Source organism: Penicillium chrysogenum (assembly GCF_028827035.1).
Source record: "Penicillium chrysogenum strain IBT 35668 chromosome Unknown utg000001l_segment0_segment0, whole genome shotgun sequence".
Classification (NCBI taxonomy): domain Eukaryota; kingdom Fungi; phylum Ascomycota; class Eurotiomycetes; order Eurotiales; family Aspergillaceae; genus Penicillium; species Penicillium chrysogenum.
In genome coordinates, this window is record NW_026622749.1 from 4,560,831 (window position 1) to 4,576,683 (window position 15,853).

The 15,853-nt window shown below is 48.7% G+C and overlaps 7 protein-coding genes across 7 annotated transcripts; 4 read left to right on the forward strand and 3 right to left on the reverse strand.

Annotated features, from left to right (window-relative positions):
• Positions 1-226: 226 nt before the first annotated feature.
• Positions 227-1,810, reverse strand: N7489_001815 (ACT domain-containing protein; the record flags this gene model as incomplete). Its single annotated transcript, XM_056707570.1, has 3 exons — positions 227-1,244; positions 1,310-1,716; positions 1,766-1,810. 3 exons carry the CDS (start codon positions 1,808-1,810, stop codon positions 227-229), a joined length of 1,470 nt encoding a protein of 489 aa, XP_056571872.1.
• Positions 1,811-3,324: 1,514 nt separating this feature from the next.
• abr1 (multicopper oxidase abr1) lies at positions 3,325-5,423 on the forward strand (the record flags this gene model as incomplete). Its single annotated transcript, XM_056707571.1, has 3 exons — positions 3,325-3,657; positions 3,707-5,331; positions 5,384-5,423. 3 exons carry the CDS (start codon positions 3,325-3,327, stop codon positions 5,421-5,423), a joined length of 1,998 nt encoding a protein of 665 aa, XP_056571873.1.
• A 458-nt stretch (positions 5,424-5,881) lies between these two features.
• On the forward strand, positions 5,882-6,983 carry N7489_001817 (uncharacterized protein; the record flags this gene model as incomplete). Its single annotated transcript, XM_056707572.1, has 2 exons — positions 5,882-6,156; positions 6,233-6,983. 2 exons carry the CDS (start codon positions 5,882-5,884, stop codon positions 6,981-6,983), a joined length of 1,026 nt encoding a protein of 341 aa, XP_056571874.1.
• Positions 6,984-9,136: 2,153 nt separating this feature from the next.
• Positions 9,137-9,726, forward strand: N7489_001818 (uncharacterized protein; the record flags this gene model as incomplete). The annotated part of the gene is made up of 2 exons (XM_056707573.1): positions 9,137-9,344; positions 9,626-9,726. The coding sequence occupies 2 exons, from the start codon at positions 9,137-9,139 to the stop codon at positions 9,724-9,726; spliced, it is 309 nt and encodes a 102-aa protein (XP_056571875.1).
• A 1,190-nt stretch (positions 9,727-10,916) lies between these two features.
• N7489_001819 (uncharacterized protein) lies at positions 10,917-11,291 on the reverse strand (the record flags this gene model as incomplete). The annotated part of the gene is made up of 1 exon (XM_056707574.1): positions 10,917-11,291. The coding sequence occupies one exon, from the start codon at positions 11,289-11,291 to the stop codon at positions 10,917-10,919; it is 375 nt and encodes a 124-aa protein (XP_056571876.1).
• An 833-nt stretch (positions 11,292-12,124) lies between these two features.
• N7489_001820 (ABC transporter integral membrane type 1) lies at positions 12,125-12,340 on the forward strand (the record flags this gene model as incomplete). The annotated part of the gene is made up of 1 exon (XM_056707575.1): positions 12,125-12,340. The coding sequence occupies one exon, from the start codon at positions 12,125-12,127 to the stop codon at positions 12,338-12,340; it is 216 nt and encodes a 71-aa protein (XP_056571877.1).
• Positions 12,341-14,845: 2,505 nt separating this feature from the next.
• Positions 14,846-15,436, reverse strand: N7489_001821 (uncharacterized protein; the record flags this gene model as incomplete). The annotated part of the gene is made up of 1 exon (XM_056707576.1): positions 14,846-15,436. One exon carries the CDS (start codon positions 15,434-15,436, stop codon positions 14,846-14,848), a length of 591 nt encoding a protein of 196 aa, XP_056571878.1.
• Positions 15,437-15,853: the final 417 nt, after the last annotated feature.

A 15,853-nucleotide genomic window follows, 5' to 3' on the forward strand; every position in this document is an offset into this window, starting at 1 on the left:
TTGCTAACAATTCACGAACAATTTCCATTTTCCCATTCTTGTATAAATAAAGATCTCAAGTTGACATAGGCAATATATCGTAGAAATAGAAAACCAACCCCTAACTACAAAGCAGTACTATTCATACAAATATTAAAACAAACTTTTGCATACCAGACGCCCATCACCACATAAACACATCAAAACATAAGTCATACCAGACCCTGCACCATCAAAAAAACCACACCTACCGTCGCAGCGGACTATCAGGCGGCGTCTGCGAATCCAAGCCCCCACCCTCAAGCCCAGGCTCCAATCTCCTCTCCTCCTCAAGAGCACCAATAGCCCTCCTCAGCTCATCCTCACCAACAATAATCGTACCAGCACGCGCCGTACTCAAGAAACTAATCTCAACAGCATCAGCAACATCCACACCGGGCTGGAGATGATGCGAAGGCAAGGGATGCAACCCATGAGCCGATTTATCGATAGAAAGCGCGGCAAGCCTCGTCCCGAAAGAATCAAACAGATTCGACACCGAGCCGATAGCACTACTAGCACCACTATCGATCGCGCTACCGCTTGCGCTATCAGGTAGCACGTGAGCGGGCGCGTGCGGGTGCGGGTGCGGGACGGTAGCCGCGTCCGCGAGACGACCCGCGACGCCGCAGACGATGCCGGAGGCTTCGAGGGGCAGGTCGCGGAGGTCGAGGGTGATTGGGATGAGATGGTCTTCCTTTGAGCCGAGGAGGAGGCCGGAGCCGTCTTCGTAGGAACGGGTTCCTGTGGGTGAGGTGGATTGGCGGGCGAAGCGGGGGAGGAGACGTTTTTCTAGGAGGAGGGAGGCGGCTGGGTCCAGGGCTGCGAGGGTTAGGGAGAGGAAGCGGGGTTCGTCGACGAGGAGGACTGTTGTTAGCGCGTCGCGGAGGATGGACATTGAGGAGTCTTGGGTGTGGTATTCGTGGTGGGCGGCGCATTGGACTAGACGGAGGGAGTCGTCTACGGATGGGGTGATTTGGTTTTTGCGGAGGTTGTTGAAGGTGCGGGTTTGGAGTTCGCCTAGGGTTGAGGGGGGCGGTGTCCCTGGTGGGATTAGGTCGCTTTGTCTTCTTTCGGTAGTTGGGCTGAGCGGGCTGGTGATGAAGGCGGCTGAGGTGTTGTTGAATTGGAAGCCTCTTTTTTCCAGGGCGGATATCACGCTTCCTTTGCTTTGCTTTGGCACGATGATGTAGTCGGAGAAGTAGGTTGAGATGAAGAAAATGGAGCTTCGGGGAGGTTAGCTTGGTATGTTTTTGTGTAGATCGGGAGGGTTCTTTTTCAGTTCACATACATGCCTGCCAGGGCAAGTGGACTGGTCAATTCCAAGACTCGTTTGCCGGCCTCGAGGCCTTGGCCGAGGACTTGCATGGCGATATAGTCATTCTCGCTCACGATCAAACGGGATCGGAGGGAGGGGTCCAACTGGTCGAGTTGGTCCATGACCGGGATGAAGTATTTGTCGACGAGGCGTCTAGGACACATGACAGAGACTTCGACGGGAGTGATGGAGACGTTCATGAATGCAGGTGGTTTGTATGCCGAGCCATGCTCCGAGGCATTATCGAAAACATCCAATGCAGCATCATCGTCTGTCTTGTCTTCCAGTGGTGGAGTTTCATCCAGAATGAGTCTTAGAACGGACTTCAAGAAGTACGGGTAGAGCTCCAATGGGATGTGTACCAGGACAACACATTCCTCCTAGCAATGGGTTAGTAGGTGTGGTAGGCAGGTGGCATGAATGACTCACTAGGAAGTGCACTTGTGCGTCGATGAGAGCCATTGATTGATCCATGACGAGGTATAGCTTATAGCCTTGGAGCAGCAGAGAAGACGTGTGTGCAGATGTTGGTTTTGGATGTCCAGCTATTACGCCATTGACGATGATGCTATTTGGGAGCAAGAAAGCGCCATCAGCACATGTTAGCAGTGAATATTTTCCGGGGAGGTATTCTTGTTTCTTGTTTCTTGTTTCTTGGGTTCTTGGGTTCTTAGGTTCTTTTGGGGGTTTTCTCTGGGAAGAAGTTGAAGGGACAAAAGAGAAGAGAATTCCCAATGTTCACCCAAACCCCCTCTCTCTCTCTCTTTTCCCAACTTCTTCCCCTCTCAATTTTCCCTATCTTCAACTAAATCGACTAAATCAACTAAACCGAACTAAACCGAACTAAAAAGCCGTAAATCTCCTTTTTTTCACTCCACAGCTTATCCGACTACTTTAATTAGTCCGCACGGACACTCCGTTCCTTTTTGTGGGGGGCCACTTGGCTTGTCTTTCCCGATGCTTGCCGAGTCTCTACGCTCTGTTCTTCCAAGGTTATTCGCACTTCTTATCATATACGAAGATCATTTCTACGGGGGATATAGACGGGAAGTCTAACATTTACAGGGTATCTGATTTGTCTTAGGGAACTCTTCAGTAAATCTCCCGCTTTTTCCGGGGTGTGGGGGAATTGTCCCTATTTTTTGTAAGATAATGCATTGGCAGAATTAATTTATAGGCTGTCTTTGCTCTTTTTCTTTTTCCCCTTTGCCGCTATAGCAGAGGCGATAGAAGAAATTTCAGCTGCGTCGGTCCATTTGGGAATATCGGTCTTATCGGATTGCAGGGGGAAATTCTTATGTAAATGATCAAAGTGATGGAAATGGGGAGAAAATAGTACTTTATATAACTATATAACTATATAACTAATCTATTAGGCCTCGAAGATGTCAATGTGTAGTAGTGTAAAGAACTAAACTGAAAATGCATACTCTGTTTACTCCAATCTAAGCCTGTCAACTCAAATATGGCTCGAGTATGTCCCCCTTGCATCCCAGTAGGGTAATTATCTACATACAACATACAACATACATTCCACCCTTCAGTGCCCACTTAGGACATTCTTCAACAAAACAAGGGCAATCCAATTTCTGAGCTCAATTCAAGCCCTACGGAGTACTGCGTGCTTTGATATCCCAGTTCCGGCCTTTGAAATTCTTGAATGAAGGGACCAATGTCACTCTCGCAAGCGTGGAAATGGGATCCCGGCCCGAGTAGCATACTCCGGCCCCTTAGATCGACAGAATCACCTTTGGTTTTGTGTGTTGACATTGTTGACATAGTTAAAGAGGCCCTGCTTCCAGTTTTATTCCCTTCAACCTCCTGTGTAGCGCCCGACCTGCGCCAATTCGGCAATCGCGTGTTTCTTTTTCTTTTTCTACATTCGTTTTTACTTTTTAGTTAATCCAGCCTCGTATACACTCGTTTGGAGGGTTTTACTATCCTTCTGCCTTGGGTCGTCAATCGTTTTTAGTTCATATACTGCCCTAATGGCTAAATTTAGCCTATTCGCGCTGGCCACCTGGGCTGGCCTCGCCGCAGCTAAGGACGTCTACCTGAACTGGAACCTCACTTGGGTTAATGCCGCCCCGGATGGGTTTGAACGCCCAGTCATTGGTATCAATGGCCAATGGCCCTGCCCACAGATCGACGTGAACCTGGGCGACCAACTCATCGTTGATGTCTACAACGGTCTTGGAAACGAGTCCACCGCTATCCACTGGCACGGCATGCGCCAGCATGGGAGTGGTGTTATGGATGGCGCTGCTGGAGTTACTCAGTGTCCACTTGCCCCCGGCTCGTACATGCAATATCACTTCGATGTAGGTAGTACCCGCCAGAGAGACGACCATGTTCTAATTACAGGTATAGGTCGACCAAGCAGGAGCATACTGGTATCACTCACACAACATGGGCCAGTTCCCCGATGGACTGCGAGGTGCTCTGATCGTCCATGATCCTAACCCTCCTTTCCACTTTGATGAAGAGTTGACACTCACCCTAAGCGACTGGTACCACCAGCAGATGCCAGGCCTGCTCGATGCAGCCAGTGTGGCGCCCCATGGCCATGAGCCGATCCCTGACTCGGCGCTGATCAACGACTCATCCAACACCAAGATCAAGGTTCTGCCCAACAAGACGTACCTGGTCCACATCATCTGTCTTGGAAACTGGCCTGGCCACTTCTGGGTGTTCGATGGCCACGAAATGACTGTCGTAGCGGTTGACGGTGTCTATACTGAACCTTACCCTGCGGGAGACAAGTTCTTGCGTGTTGCCACTGGTCAGCGTATGAGTGTCTTGATCCATACTAAGCCTGACGCTAGCCAGAACTTTGCTATCTGGGATACCATGGATGTCAACATGATGTTTATCTATCAAAATCGCACCATCCCGCAAAACTTCAACCCCAACGCCACGGCCTGGTTGGTGTACGACGAGGCGAAGCCTCTGCCCGCGCCTCCTGTCTTCCATAGCATCGACCCCAACACTGACTTTGTGGATGATGTCCTTTTGGTACCCGCCGACCACGAGCCCTTGCTGCAGCCCGTGAACCGCCAGATCATTCTGGATACCAGTGGCGGGCTCGTGGACGGTCTTCCACGTTTCACTGTCAACGGCAAGACCTATATCTCCCCCAAGGTTCCATCTCTGTACACTGCCAACACAGTGGGACCCGAGTTCTCTTCCAACCCCGAAGTATATGGCCAAGTCAACCCCTTCGTGGTGAAGCACAACGAAATCGTCGAGATAGTCATCAACAACGACCACAACAACCTGCACCCATGGCACCTGCACGGACACCACTTCCAGGTTCTGCAGCGCACCCCAGTTGACGGCGGCTTCTACAAGGGCCTGACAAGCAACGTCTCCACAACCCCAATCAAACGCGACACCATCATGGTCCAGAACAACGGCCACACCGTCATCCGCTTCCGCGCCGATAACCCCGGTGTCTGGATGCTCCACTGCCACGTGGAGTGGCACGTCGAGTCCGGTCTAATGGCCACCATCATCGAGGCCCCCGAGACCTTCACGCAGACCATCCACCCTCCTCCGAAGAGCCACTACGACGCTTGCGCTGCCTACCCCCAACCCGTTAGCGGCAATGCCGCTGGCAACGCCGGTCTCGACATGACCGGTCTTGACACTAAGGCTAAGGCCGGTACCCACGGCGCTCTGTACACCAACACGAAGGGTACCCAATCTTCCGCTGCTGCGCAACCATCTCAGAAGCCGTCCCAAGCACAGGTGTCAAAGCCCTCTTCCAAGCCCTCTTCCAAGCCATCTGCGCCTAACGTTGACGCCTACAACAACGATTACTGGCCAGTCCCCCACGTGGACGAGACGAGCTTCTTTGTCGAGAATCCCGATAAACCGCAACATCACCACTACACCGTTCACGAGGAGGCGACCAAGGGCCCGCTGCCGGGCCAGAATACACACAGTGGCTATGTTATTGACGGCCACCACAAGTACCCCATTCAAGACTCTGGGTGAGTACAGTCGAAATAAGCTCAAATGTGCTCATCAGCTAATTTTTTCCAGCCATGATGGTCTCTTCGGCGACTTCAACGATTGGAAGTAATACAAGCATCTGTGATATGATATCGCACTTCTATATGTTTTTTTATGTCTGATCGACACCACAAGCATTGGTAATACTAATTAATTCAATGACAGCTTCTTTGGTTACTTTCTTTTTTGTAGATATGAGTGACGCATACAGCACAGATGCCCGTCTCTTGAGCTTCCTACCATGGATTCTATGGAAGTTTCACCCAATATCGAAAACCCAACCTTGGACACAATATCCAAAGGGGCATGGTACCACATTTCCCGTCAATAGCCGCCCATTAGACCTGGTACGCGCCGTACCTGGGAATAACAGCTCCGTTTCCTAATCGAGTAAGAGTCTAATTATCACATCCTGACGACCTCACCATACGCCAGATAAACACACGTATCCTTAAAATATAGCCCCCCTATACCGACCTCTACAATCAACCTTCTTATACAAAACCCCATTTAAATAAAACCGCCAAAATGTCAAAACCATTCTGCTGCACCACCCTCAAACCAACCAAACTCCCAAACCCAGACCACGAGCAAACCTTCACCGAATTCACCAAATGGGCCCTGGCAACAGACAACAATACCGGAACCACCGATCCCTCCGACGCCAGCATGTGCATTCAGGTCGTGCGCCAAGTGGACGGGGCGATAGAGTCAGTGCGATACTTCATCGCAGTCGACGAGGGGAGATTCGAAGAATTCTCCGAAGCTGGGATTGTGGAAGCGGGTTTTGTGAGGATCGATGAGTGAGTTGCATAAACCCATCCTCTGACTTTTACATATTTTCGTCCCTCAGGCTTGGTATATTGACCTTGTTAATAGATCCGAAATTCTCCGGTGCAACGAACACAATCGATCTTTCGTCCTTCATGTATACGAACCGAGTACGGGGAGCTCGAGTCATTGGCGAGCTAGTATTGCGAAACCGCTAAAGCAGCTTGAGAATGCGATCAAGAATAAAATATCAGGGTCTGGATCTGGATCTGGGTCCATGTCAAGATCGGAATCGGGATTAAGGGATGCGCTGGCATCAATGGGGTCTGGTGTTGGATATAGAGCTAGCTCGGGCTATGGATACGGGACGGGGATGGGGTACGGCTCTGCTTGGGGATCTAGTTTGGGATCTGGATGTGGACCGAACTGGGGAACTGGGAGTTCGATGATTTTTGACAAGAATGTGCCGTCTTCGACTGCGGTTGAGAGTGGGTCTCGTGATTCTGATAGTGGACAAAACGAAGATGAAGACCGTGATCAGGGCCGAGATCAAAGCCAAGACCAGGGCCAAGACCCAAACCAAGACGCAAATCAAGATGCTGAGATATCTTCGCCTGACGATGGGACTGAACGTACCAACCGAGACAGTGACAAAGACGAGGCTGTGTCGTCTTCGTCTACTATCGACACTGAGGTTATTCAAGATGAAGACGCAGGGTCATGTTCGCCTACATGGGGAACCCAAGTTTACAGTGATGAAGGCCGTATGAGTCAGAGCTACTTAGATACTGCGGATTACGGGTATTATTATCCTGGGGGGTCTTCTGATCACTATGGAAACTATGACTGCGGATATTGATTTGACGTATGACCAGGATTGTGGGGATTGTGGAGGTTGCGATGATTGAATGGCTAGGCCTTGATCCGCTGATGTTTTGCTATATTGCTTTTCTTTGGCTCGTCATATATGGAGCCCTGTTATCTTTGGAGACTAAGAGGTGAAAGCTGTCATGGAACCAATTACTAGAGTCGACACACCAAGTAGTTTTCCTTGTTCCAGCATATACCCAGGTATACCTAGAAGAGGATGACAGCTCCGAACCAATACGCCTCATAGGCAAATACACAGGCGTAGAAGACAACACATGGGTACTAAACTTCTATCGGCATCCGAAATACTAGACCCAGAGCACTTTGATTTTGCCTCTTCATGTTTCGTCTATGGTCACAGCAAGGAATGATAGTCTACAAGGGAGTCTAAAGAATGAATAGAACGGAAAACACAAATTGATTTCTCTTTCTAGCTAATTCCCAATGACATACGAACGAGACAAACCCATCTTGCTGAGGTTGGATAAGAATATGAGAGACAATGATATGACAAAACCAGAAGAGTCTGATTGTGGACGTAAGGGTGAGTTGACCAGTGGATGAAAGTGCTTGATCCGGAAGCTACACACGGCTGTCTTGAATTGGTGGTTTTGATCATGAGAGTCGGTGGATATTTGTTTGGCCAGAAAATTTGTCAAGCCTGGGTTCATTGCAGGTTTCACCATGAGTGTTGGATGTCGACAAGACAGAGAGGAAGAGTTGGTAGAAAGTCATGGAAATCTTCGTGATAGCTGGCGAAAGAAGGTTATGGCGACCGTAGTGCATGGTCATGATGAAAAGACCGATTGTGGAAGATGGCCAGATTGATCGTGGCCGTTGTGGATGGTCAAGATGTGAAGACCAATCGTGGAAGATGACCAGAGTGGATGGTGGTCAGAGTTGATGTCGGCCGTTGTGGATGGTCAAGATGTGAAGACCAATCGCGGAAGATGTTGATGTCGGCCGTTGTGGATGGACAACATGTGAAGACCAATCGTGGAAGATGTTGATGTCGGCCGTTGTGGATGGACAACATGTGAAGACCAATCGTGGAAGATGACCAGAGTGGATGGTGGTCAGAGTTGATGTCGGCCGTTGTGGATGGTCAAGATGTGAAGACCAATCGCGGAAGATGTTGATGTCGGCCGTTGTGGATGGACAACATGTGAAGACCAATCGTGGAAGATGACCAGAGTGGATGGTGGTCAGAGTTGATGTCGGCCGTTGTGGATGGTCAAGATGTGAAGACCAATCGCGGAAGATGTTGATGTCGGCCGTTGTGGATGGACAACATGTGAAGACCAATCGTGGAAGATGACCAGAGTGGATGGTGGTCAGAGTTGATGTCGGCCGTTGTGGATGGTCAAGATGTGAAGACCAATCGCGGAAGATGTTGATGTCGGCCGTTGTGGATGGACAACATGTGAAGACCAATCGTGGAAGATGACCAGAGTGGATGGTGGTCAGAGTTGATGTCGGCCGTTGGGGATGGTCAGCATGTGAAGACCAATCATGGATGGTTGTCAACGTGATTGTCAGAAAGTTGTCAAGATGAGTTGTCAATATGGTTGTCAAGATGGTTGTCAGGTTGGTTGTCAAGGTTGGTTGTCAAGATGGTTGTCAAGATGGTTTGTCAAGGTTGGTTGTCAAGATAGTTGTCAAGATTTGTGTTCAAGGTTGGATTGTCAGAATGGATTGTCAGGTTGGATTGTCAGGATGGATTGTCAGGATGGATTGTCAAGATGGATTGTCAAGATGGATTGTCAAGATTTTGTTCAAGGTTGGTTGTCAAGGTTGGTTGTCAAGATAGTTGCCAAGATGGTTGTCAAGGTTGGTTGTCAAGATGGTTGTCAAGATTTGTGTTCAAGGATGGTTGTCAAGATTTGTGTTCAAGGATGGTTGTCAAGATTTGTGTTCAAGGTTGGATTGTCAAGATGGTTGTCAAGATTGGATTGTCAGGTTGGATTGTCAGGTTGGATTGTCAGGATGGATTGTCAGGTTGGATTGTCAAGATTGGATTGTCAGGATGGATTGTCAGGTTGGATTGTCAAGATTGGATTGTCAGGTTGGATTGTCAGGTTGGTTGTCAAGGTTGGTTGTCAAGGTTGGTTGTCAAGATTTTGTTCAAGGTTGGTTGTCAAGATGGTTGTCAAGATGGTTGTCAAGATGGTTGTCAAGATGGTTGTCAAGATGGTTGTCAAGATGGTTGTCAAGATGGTTGTCAAGATGGTTGTCAAGATGGTTGTCAAGATGGTTGTCAAGATGGTTGTCAAGATGGTTGTCAAGATGGTTGTCAAGATGGTTGTCAAGGCTTTTTTGTTCAAGGATTGTTGTCAAGGATTTGTTCAAGGTTGGTTGTCAATGTGCTTGTTGATCATTGTCGTGGTAGTTCGTGGCTACCGTAGACAGTTGTAAAAACTGAGGATTGATTGTTTTCCCTTCTTTTTGTTTTGTGGATGAGAGGCCAGATAAGAGGCCGAGATGGTTGTTGTGGTGGACGATTGATGGTGGGCACGGTGGAAGGTTGTCGAGGTCAGAGGCAAGATGAAAGGCCAAGGTAGTTGAGTGGGCATAGTGGAAGGTTATTCTTGTCGAAGCTCATGATGAATGGTGGTCATAGTGGATGATCAGGCTCATGTGTGATGGAAGTCAAGGACGAAGGCCATGATGTATCGATGACGATGATTGTGGATGGCCGATTGACGGCAGTCATGAAGGATGATGAACCATGATAGACAGTGGCCATGGTGGATGTTGATGATTGTGGATGTCCAAATGGAAAGGCCCGGGAGTAAATATTTATCACCGTGGATTGTCGTCACCGTGAATTGTCCCACCGTCAATGTCGTCTCTAGAAACAAGTTAGCGTGTCCATGAATCCGGGGGAGAAAGGGATATTATTGTAGATTTGCTCATAGTGGTCATCAGGGTGTCCCTGGAAATCACCGAAGATTCAACGTCACATTGGAAGATAGACGGGATGTTGCAAGTGGAGAGTGGTCAATTGCTGGAAGGCCCCTGATGGATGGTGGTCACGGTAGGTGGTGGTAGCAAAGGTGGTAAATGGTTGTGGTGGTCAAGACAGAAAGGTTGGTCAAGACAGAAGGTTGGTCAAGACAAGGTTGGTTAAGATAGAAAGGTTGGTCAAGACAGAAGGTTGGTCAAGACAGAAGGTTGGCGCAGACGCAAAGTCCAAGAGTGGATAAAATAAGTCATTGTCACCGGGGGTAATACCACCATCACATCAGGGCGCCTAAGATTGTTCCTAGAAAACAGTCAGTATACATGGTATTGTAGGGGAAAGGGAAGTATGTTATCGTGTTTTTTTTTTTTTTTTTTTGGTGAGAATGCATAGTCGTCAAGATCGTTGGAAGACCCATGATGAATGGTGGTCACGTTGGATGGTGGTATTCAATAGTGGTGGTCAAGACGGAAGAAATGTTGGTTAAGACAGGTTGTTGGTCAAGACAGGTTGTTGGTCAAGACAGGTTGTTGGTCAAGACAGGTTGTTGGTCAAGACAGGTTGTTGGTCAAGACAGGTTGTTGGTCAAGACAGGTTGTTGGTCAAGACAGGTTGTTGGTCAAGACAGGTTGTTGGTCAAGACAGGTTGTTGGTCAAGACAGGTTGTTGGTCGAGACAGAAGTGGTCAAGACAGGTTGTTGGTCGAGACAGAAGTGGTCAAGACAGGTTGTTGGTCAAGAGTAGATAAAAGCAAATTCTTATCACCGTGGGTAGTACCACCATCGCATCAGGGCTCCAAGATTGTTCCTAGAAACCAGTTAGCATGCATGGTATTGTAAGGGGGAAAAGGAAGTATGTTATCGTGGTTTCTTATGACAATGAATGGTTGCCGAGATAAAAGGCCAAGATGGTTGATGGTTGTTATGCTGATGGTGGGCCCAGTGGAAGCACAGTGGACTGTCATGACAGGTTATTGGTAGAAGTGGATGATTGACCAGACCAGCCTGCCGATTGTCCTGAAGCCAAAGCCCGCCACGGACAGACTGGAAGTGGTTGCTTGAATTGGGTTGATTGACGTGGTTTGTTGAAGTGGATGGTTGACCAGACCAGCCTGCCGATTGTCCTGAAGCCAAACCCCGCCACGGACAGACTGGAAGTGGTTGATCGAGGTAGTTTATTGAAGTGGATGGTCACGGTGGATGTTCGTGGTGAATGGTCATGGTGGGTCACGATGGGTGATGGTGGGTGGCCATAGTGGTTGGTCGTGATGGGTCGTGACAGGTCATGGTGGTGGGTGGCCATGGTGGTTGGTCGTGATGGGTCGTGACAGGTCATGGTGGTGGGTGGCCATGGTGGTTGGTCGTGATGGGTCATGACAGGTCATGGTGGTGGATGGCCATGGTGGATTGCCAAGGTCACAATGGACAACAGTCAAGGTCATGACATGTGATCAAGGTCACAATGGATGTTCAAGATGTAAAGGCCCAGGGTGCAGAGTCGACATGGATGGTCCCACCACCAAGGTCTAGACATAAGTCAGTGTGTCTCCAGACAAGAAAGGAATAGGGGATACTATGATGAATGGTTGTTGTATGTCAGAGAAGGTGAGGTCCTATAAAGAAGTAAGCATGTGTGTATATGTTGAAGGAGAGTAAGGGATATTATGGTAGATGGGTCATGGTGACTGGGGACCATGTGAAGGCTGAGAAACAGCGAGAGATGTCTGGGGAAAAAGGAAAGGGAAAAAGAAAAAGAAGAAAGAAATCTGGGGGGAGGGGGTATTTATAGTTTTCCAGTGGCTTAAGGACAGGAAGGTAGGCGACAGTTTTGACAAAAAAGGAAGCTGCGACACATGAGAGGGTAGGGGGTTCCTTCCCAGGTGTGCTCTTGCCTATTTCAGAATTTCCTGTCTATTGACACCCACGAACATCTGCACATCACCTACGATGCTGCTTTTGAGACTTTATATAGGAGGTTTAGAATTTGATATACAGAAGGTTAATTGTACCTTGGATTCTTCTCCCGCTAACCAAACTTGAATTTTGGGTCTTCCAAAAGCATACACGGAGCAATGAGGACATGCCAATTAGCTAAATGCATTAGCAGATCAACAACTGCCAGTATCGTTCTCCACATTTCCCCAGCTCGTCAGATCCACTTTATCCACTATGGCTCCACAGGTATTTTGTTCCGATAAGATCAAGTCTACGGCTTTCGATGAAGATTACAGACTGGGGATCTTCATATACTGGGCAAAATCCAAGCAGAAGAGACCGCCAATCGAAGGAGACAACCTAGGGCTCAACGTCCCGTTCTGCATCCAAGTGTTCCAAAGGTCCAATCCCGACTTCAGCCCGGTTCTTTGTCCCAGCCGGCTGGGGTGAATTCGGCGAGATCGAACGGATATTGCTCCCAGCACCGTGGGCGTCACACGGGTATGTTCCCGGAGACTGTGTTATGGGTTCAAGGCTGACTATACTTAAAGACCATCACGTTACCAGTGCAGGATTCATCACACGGCCTTTCGGATTACATTCTACCAAAGAAGCGTCAAATCGCCAACCCTGTCTCCATTCGCGTCTGTGACCTCCCATATAAAACTTCCCGATCAACGCGGCTGCGGAGAGGCCTCCTCGTCGACAACCGAAGAAGAGACAAATATGGAAGGAATAGACGCTCCAACAAATCCATCAGCAGAAAAAGACCCATGTCCCGGGGGTGCGGATTCCTAGTATGATTTGGAAAAATTGCTTCGTTGTTGAATACGCCTGCCTGTGGGTCAATATGTCTTTGACCTAGGTAGTTAAATGGGTGAGAGATATGAAAATTAACGAGGGCTTCCTTCCTACCAAAACCGATACTTCAAAATGAATGTGCTTCATGATCTACGCATGTTGACAGAACCTACCTAACGGAATATCTGGATCTGGATGTTGATGTCCGCGAAAGATGCAATTCCCGGGTTCTTGATGGCCTGCAGCCCTTCCAACCCCTATGCCGAAGATTACAAAGTCAAGCTAGTAGACGACTGTGCAGCCGCCGTTCATGCGGCGTATTGCCCCGATATTGGTCAGCATGAGGCCCTAGCTAGAAACGCTTCTCACTTGGTCGGTAGTCTGCATGGTCAATACCTTCCGGGTGGTGAATCTGACTCGAATGGGGAATGGTGCTGCTGAGGTACTGGGTGTTATAGAAATAGACTAAATGAGGAACACGTCAAAGCAGGACAAAGTAGTGTAGTCGTCAAATGCAGTGTGTCACGGCCAGAGCTTGCTGTTGTTGGAGGGCATGTTGCAAACTTCTTTTTCTTGCTTCATCACTATACCCATTCCGCGTGTTATATTGAACTGTACGGTAGGAATGTATGGATAAGCGGGCTTTTGGCCAAGCGGTTGTCGTTGGCGACGAATTGGCGCACCGCTTGTTTGGGCCCGCTTATCTTCAGCTTGAGTGCCGATGGATCTCAAGTTGCCGGATCGCCCCCGGGCGATGACTTTTTTATTTTATTTTATTTTGGGTATTGATGCTACCCCCCCCAGGATAATAGTTACCACCCCCTGTCTGAAATCCAGTACCGCCTTTCTAATCAGGTGCGACGCTAGATTCTGCCATGATTTCTGCCGGTGCAGAGTTTTCTGCCATATATTCTGCCACCACTATAGGAATTCCAGTTTACATAGTAAAAAGACATGCATTTTGATCAGAAGAAATCGTACATTTTCATTGATTGAAGCATTGACGTGCCTGATATATTGATATTCGTCCTTTTCACCCTCGATGCGCGCGTTTTTAGCCCCTTCCACGTCCCCTTCCACGTCCTCCGGTCTCGGTATCACCATCAACACTCCCAGTTGACAGTTATATCACGTCCACGTCCACGTCCACGCCCACGTCCTCGTCCCTCCTCCTACAAAGAAGGATCTCGGTGTACAGAACGATCCTACGTGAGAGGATTAAGGGAATACTGCGGTTACTAGGTGCTGGCCTACGTGCTGCTGGCCCAGGTGCTGGGGCCTGCGTGCTTGGAAGGTTCCTAGCACCTCGGGGGCCCCCTTTGTTTTGCTCTAGTCCTATAACATATATAAGACTAAAATGACTTGTTTTAAGTGTTGTTTTAAGTGTTTGCATACAAAATGGAGGTATCTGCTGTCGTCCCATAGTGTTAGGGCGAGAACACACGAAGGCGGTCACCGAGGCGGTGAGGAAAGCGGTGAGGTTTCGAGCAGATGCATTACCCGATTAGAAAGGCGGTACTAGAATTTCAGGCAGTGGGATCGATCTAGGCTGGGTGGGTCCCTGTAGTAATCCCCTATAGAAAACTCCCTCCAACGGCCTACGTGTAGTGCATTAGGGTAATATGATGATGATGTTGTTACCATTAACCGATGTAGCTCGACATACATGCTGCTATGCTGGGGTAGCGTTCCAGAGCCTGCTCTTCGACGACAAATGGTGGTGCATCCCCAGCATGCAGTTTCACCCTGTATACAGGACTCGATCTCTCGAGGTCCTTCAACCTGGTTCATTAGGGTAATATCAAATCAACTAGTGAAGAAACTCACGCGGAACTTCCACAGATGTTCCACACGAGCGTTGGACACCTTTGTCAGGCGCAGGCGGTTCCTTTTTCGGCTGTAAGAGACCGCTGGATCTCAACTCAGTGATGGGTTACCAAGAGACCCAAAGGTGCCTGTGTGAACAGATCCTTGTGACACGTGAACTGCCATTTCATCCACTGAGCTTTATTGCGTTTAGCTATTCGTGTTGCCAATCTTGCAGAACCTGCATAGATCATACATCTAATCTACTGGGGACAGGAAAAAGCTACATTATAGCTGTCGACTACGGCTGGAATTGGATTCGATGACGCCACGGTCAAATCTTGTCTTTCAATTTGGTCGCGGTGGTCTCATGACTTGAAACCCCTTTTCCTTTTTCTTCTTCTTAGGGGGCTTCAATGTCTCTACAGCCCTGGCTGCCCACTCGCGCAGGGTGTGTCGACTCTCTTGGCTCTCTTCCGGCAGCTCTTGCGAGACTGGTACTGGCGAGAAGGCGGAGCCGTTGCTCAATTTCCCGTAGAATAAATCGGACTCTCTCATGGAGTAGTCGACGTTGGGTCTGATAGGCAGTTCCATAAGCTCGTCAAACGAATCCCGAAATGGGTTTGATGGATGAGAATCACTGCTATTTTCAGCAGGCTCTTCATGCGAGTTATTGAGGGCAGAGGATCGAATCGCTGGAGCCTTGTGGTGATTTCGTGGGGGCCTATAGAAGGCAGAGAAATCTGTAATGTATGTTTCCTGGGTTGGTGCTGAAGGGAAAGAACTCGCTGGATTTTCAGGGGCATCGAAAGGCAAACCGGATGTCCTTGAGGATACCGAACTACCGGAATCAGATAGTCTAGCGAAGTCCATTTTCTGTCGATTTGCTCCCATCCTGTTCAACACAATTCCCATAGTTCGGTTCTCGGGATCAGGCATAGATTGGCCAGAAGATGAAGACTGTCAAGCAAATTAGTTTCTCTACGTTATGGTTGTATGTGATGAAATGACTTACCCTTGCGGCGCTTGAATTGTTCCTCAGGACAGTGCCAGCGCTCCCCCGCGGAGTTTGAGTCAGCCGCCAAAGTGCAAAAGGAAGAAAACCGAAAATTATCATAATGCCATGTAAACATAGCATTATATAGCCAACCCATTGTTTAGTCGTTTCATTTGGTGAACATGCGAAAGTGATACTTAGGCAAACAGTCAGAAGGCGGACAATATGGCACCAAGCAGATATAGACAGAAAGAGTCTGCCACGAAGTGACGTGCCCATATGTAGGAGAAGAGTGATCTCAGTCCCCATCAACAGTAGGACTTGCACCAAGCCCCAGTCTTGCAATCCACCAATTACAA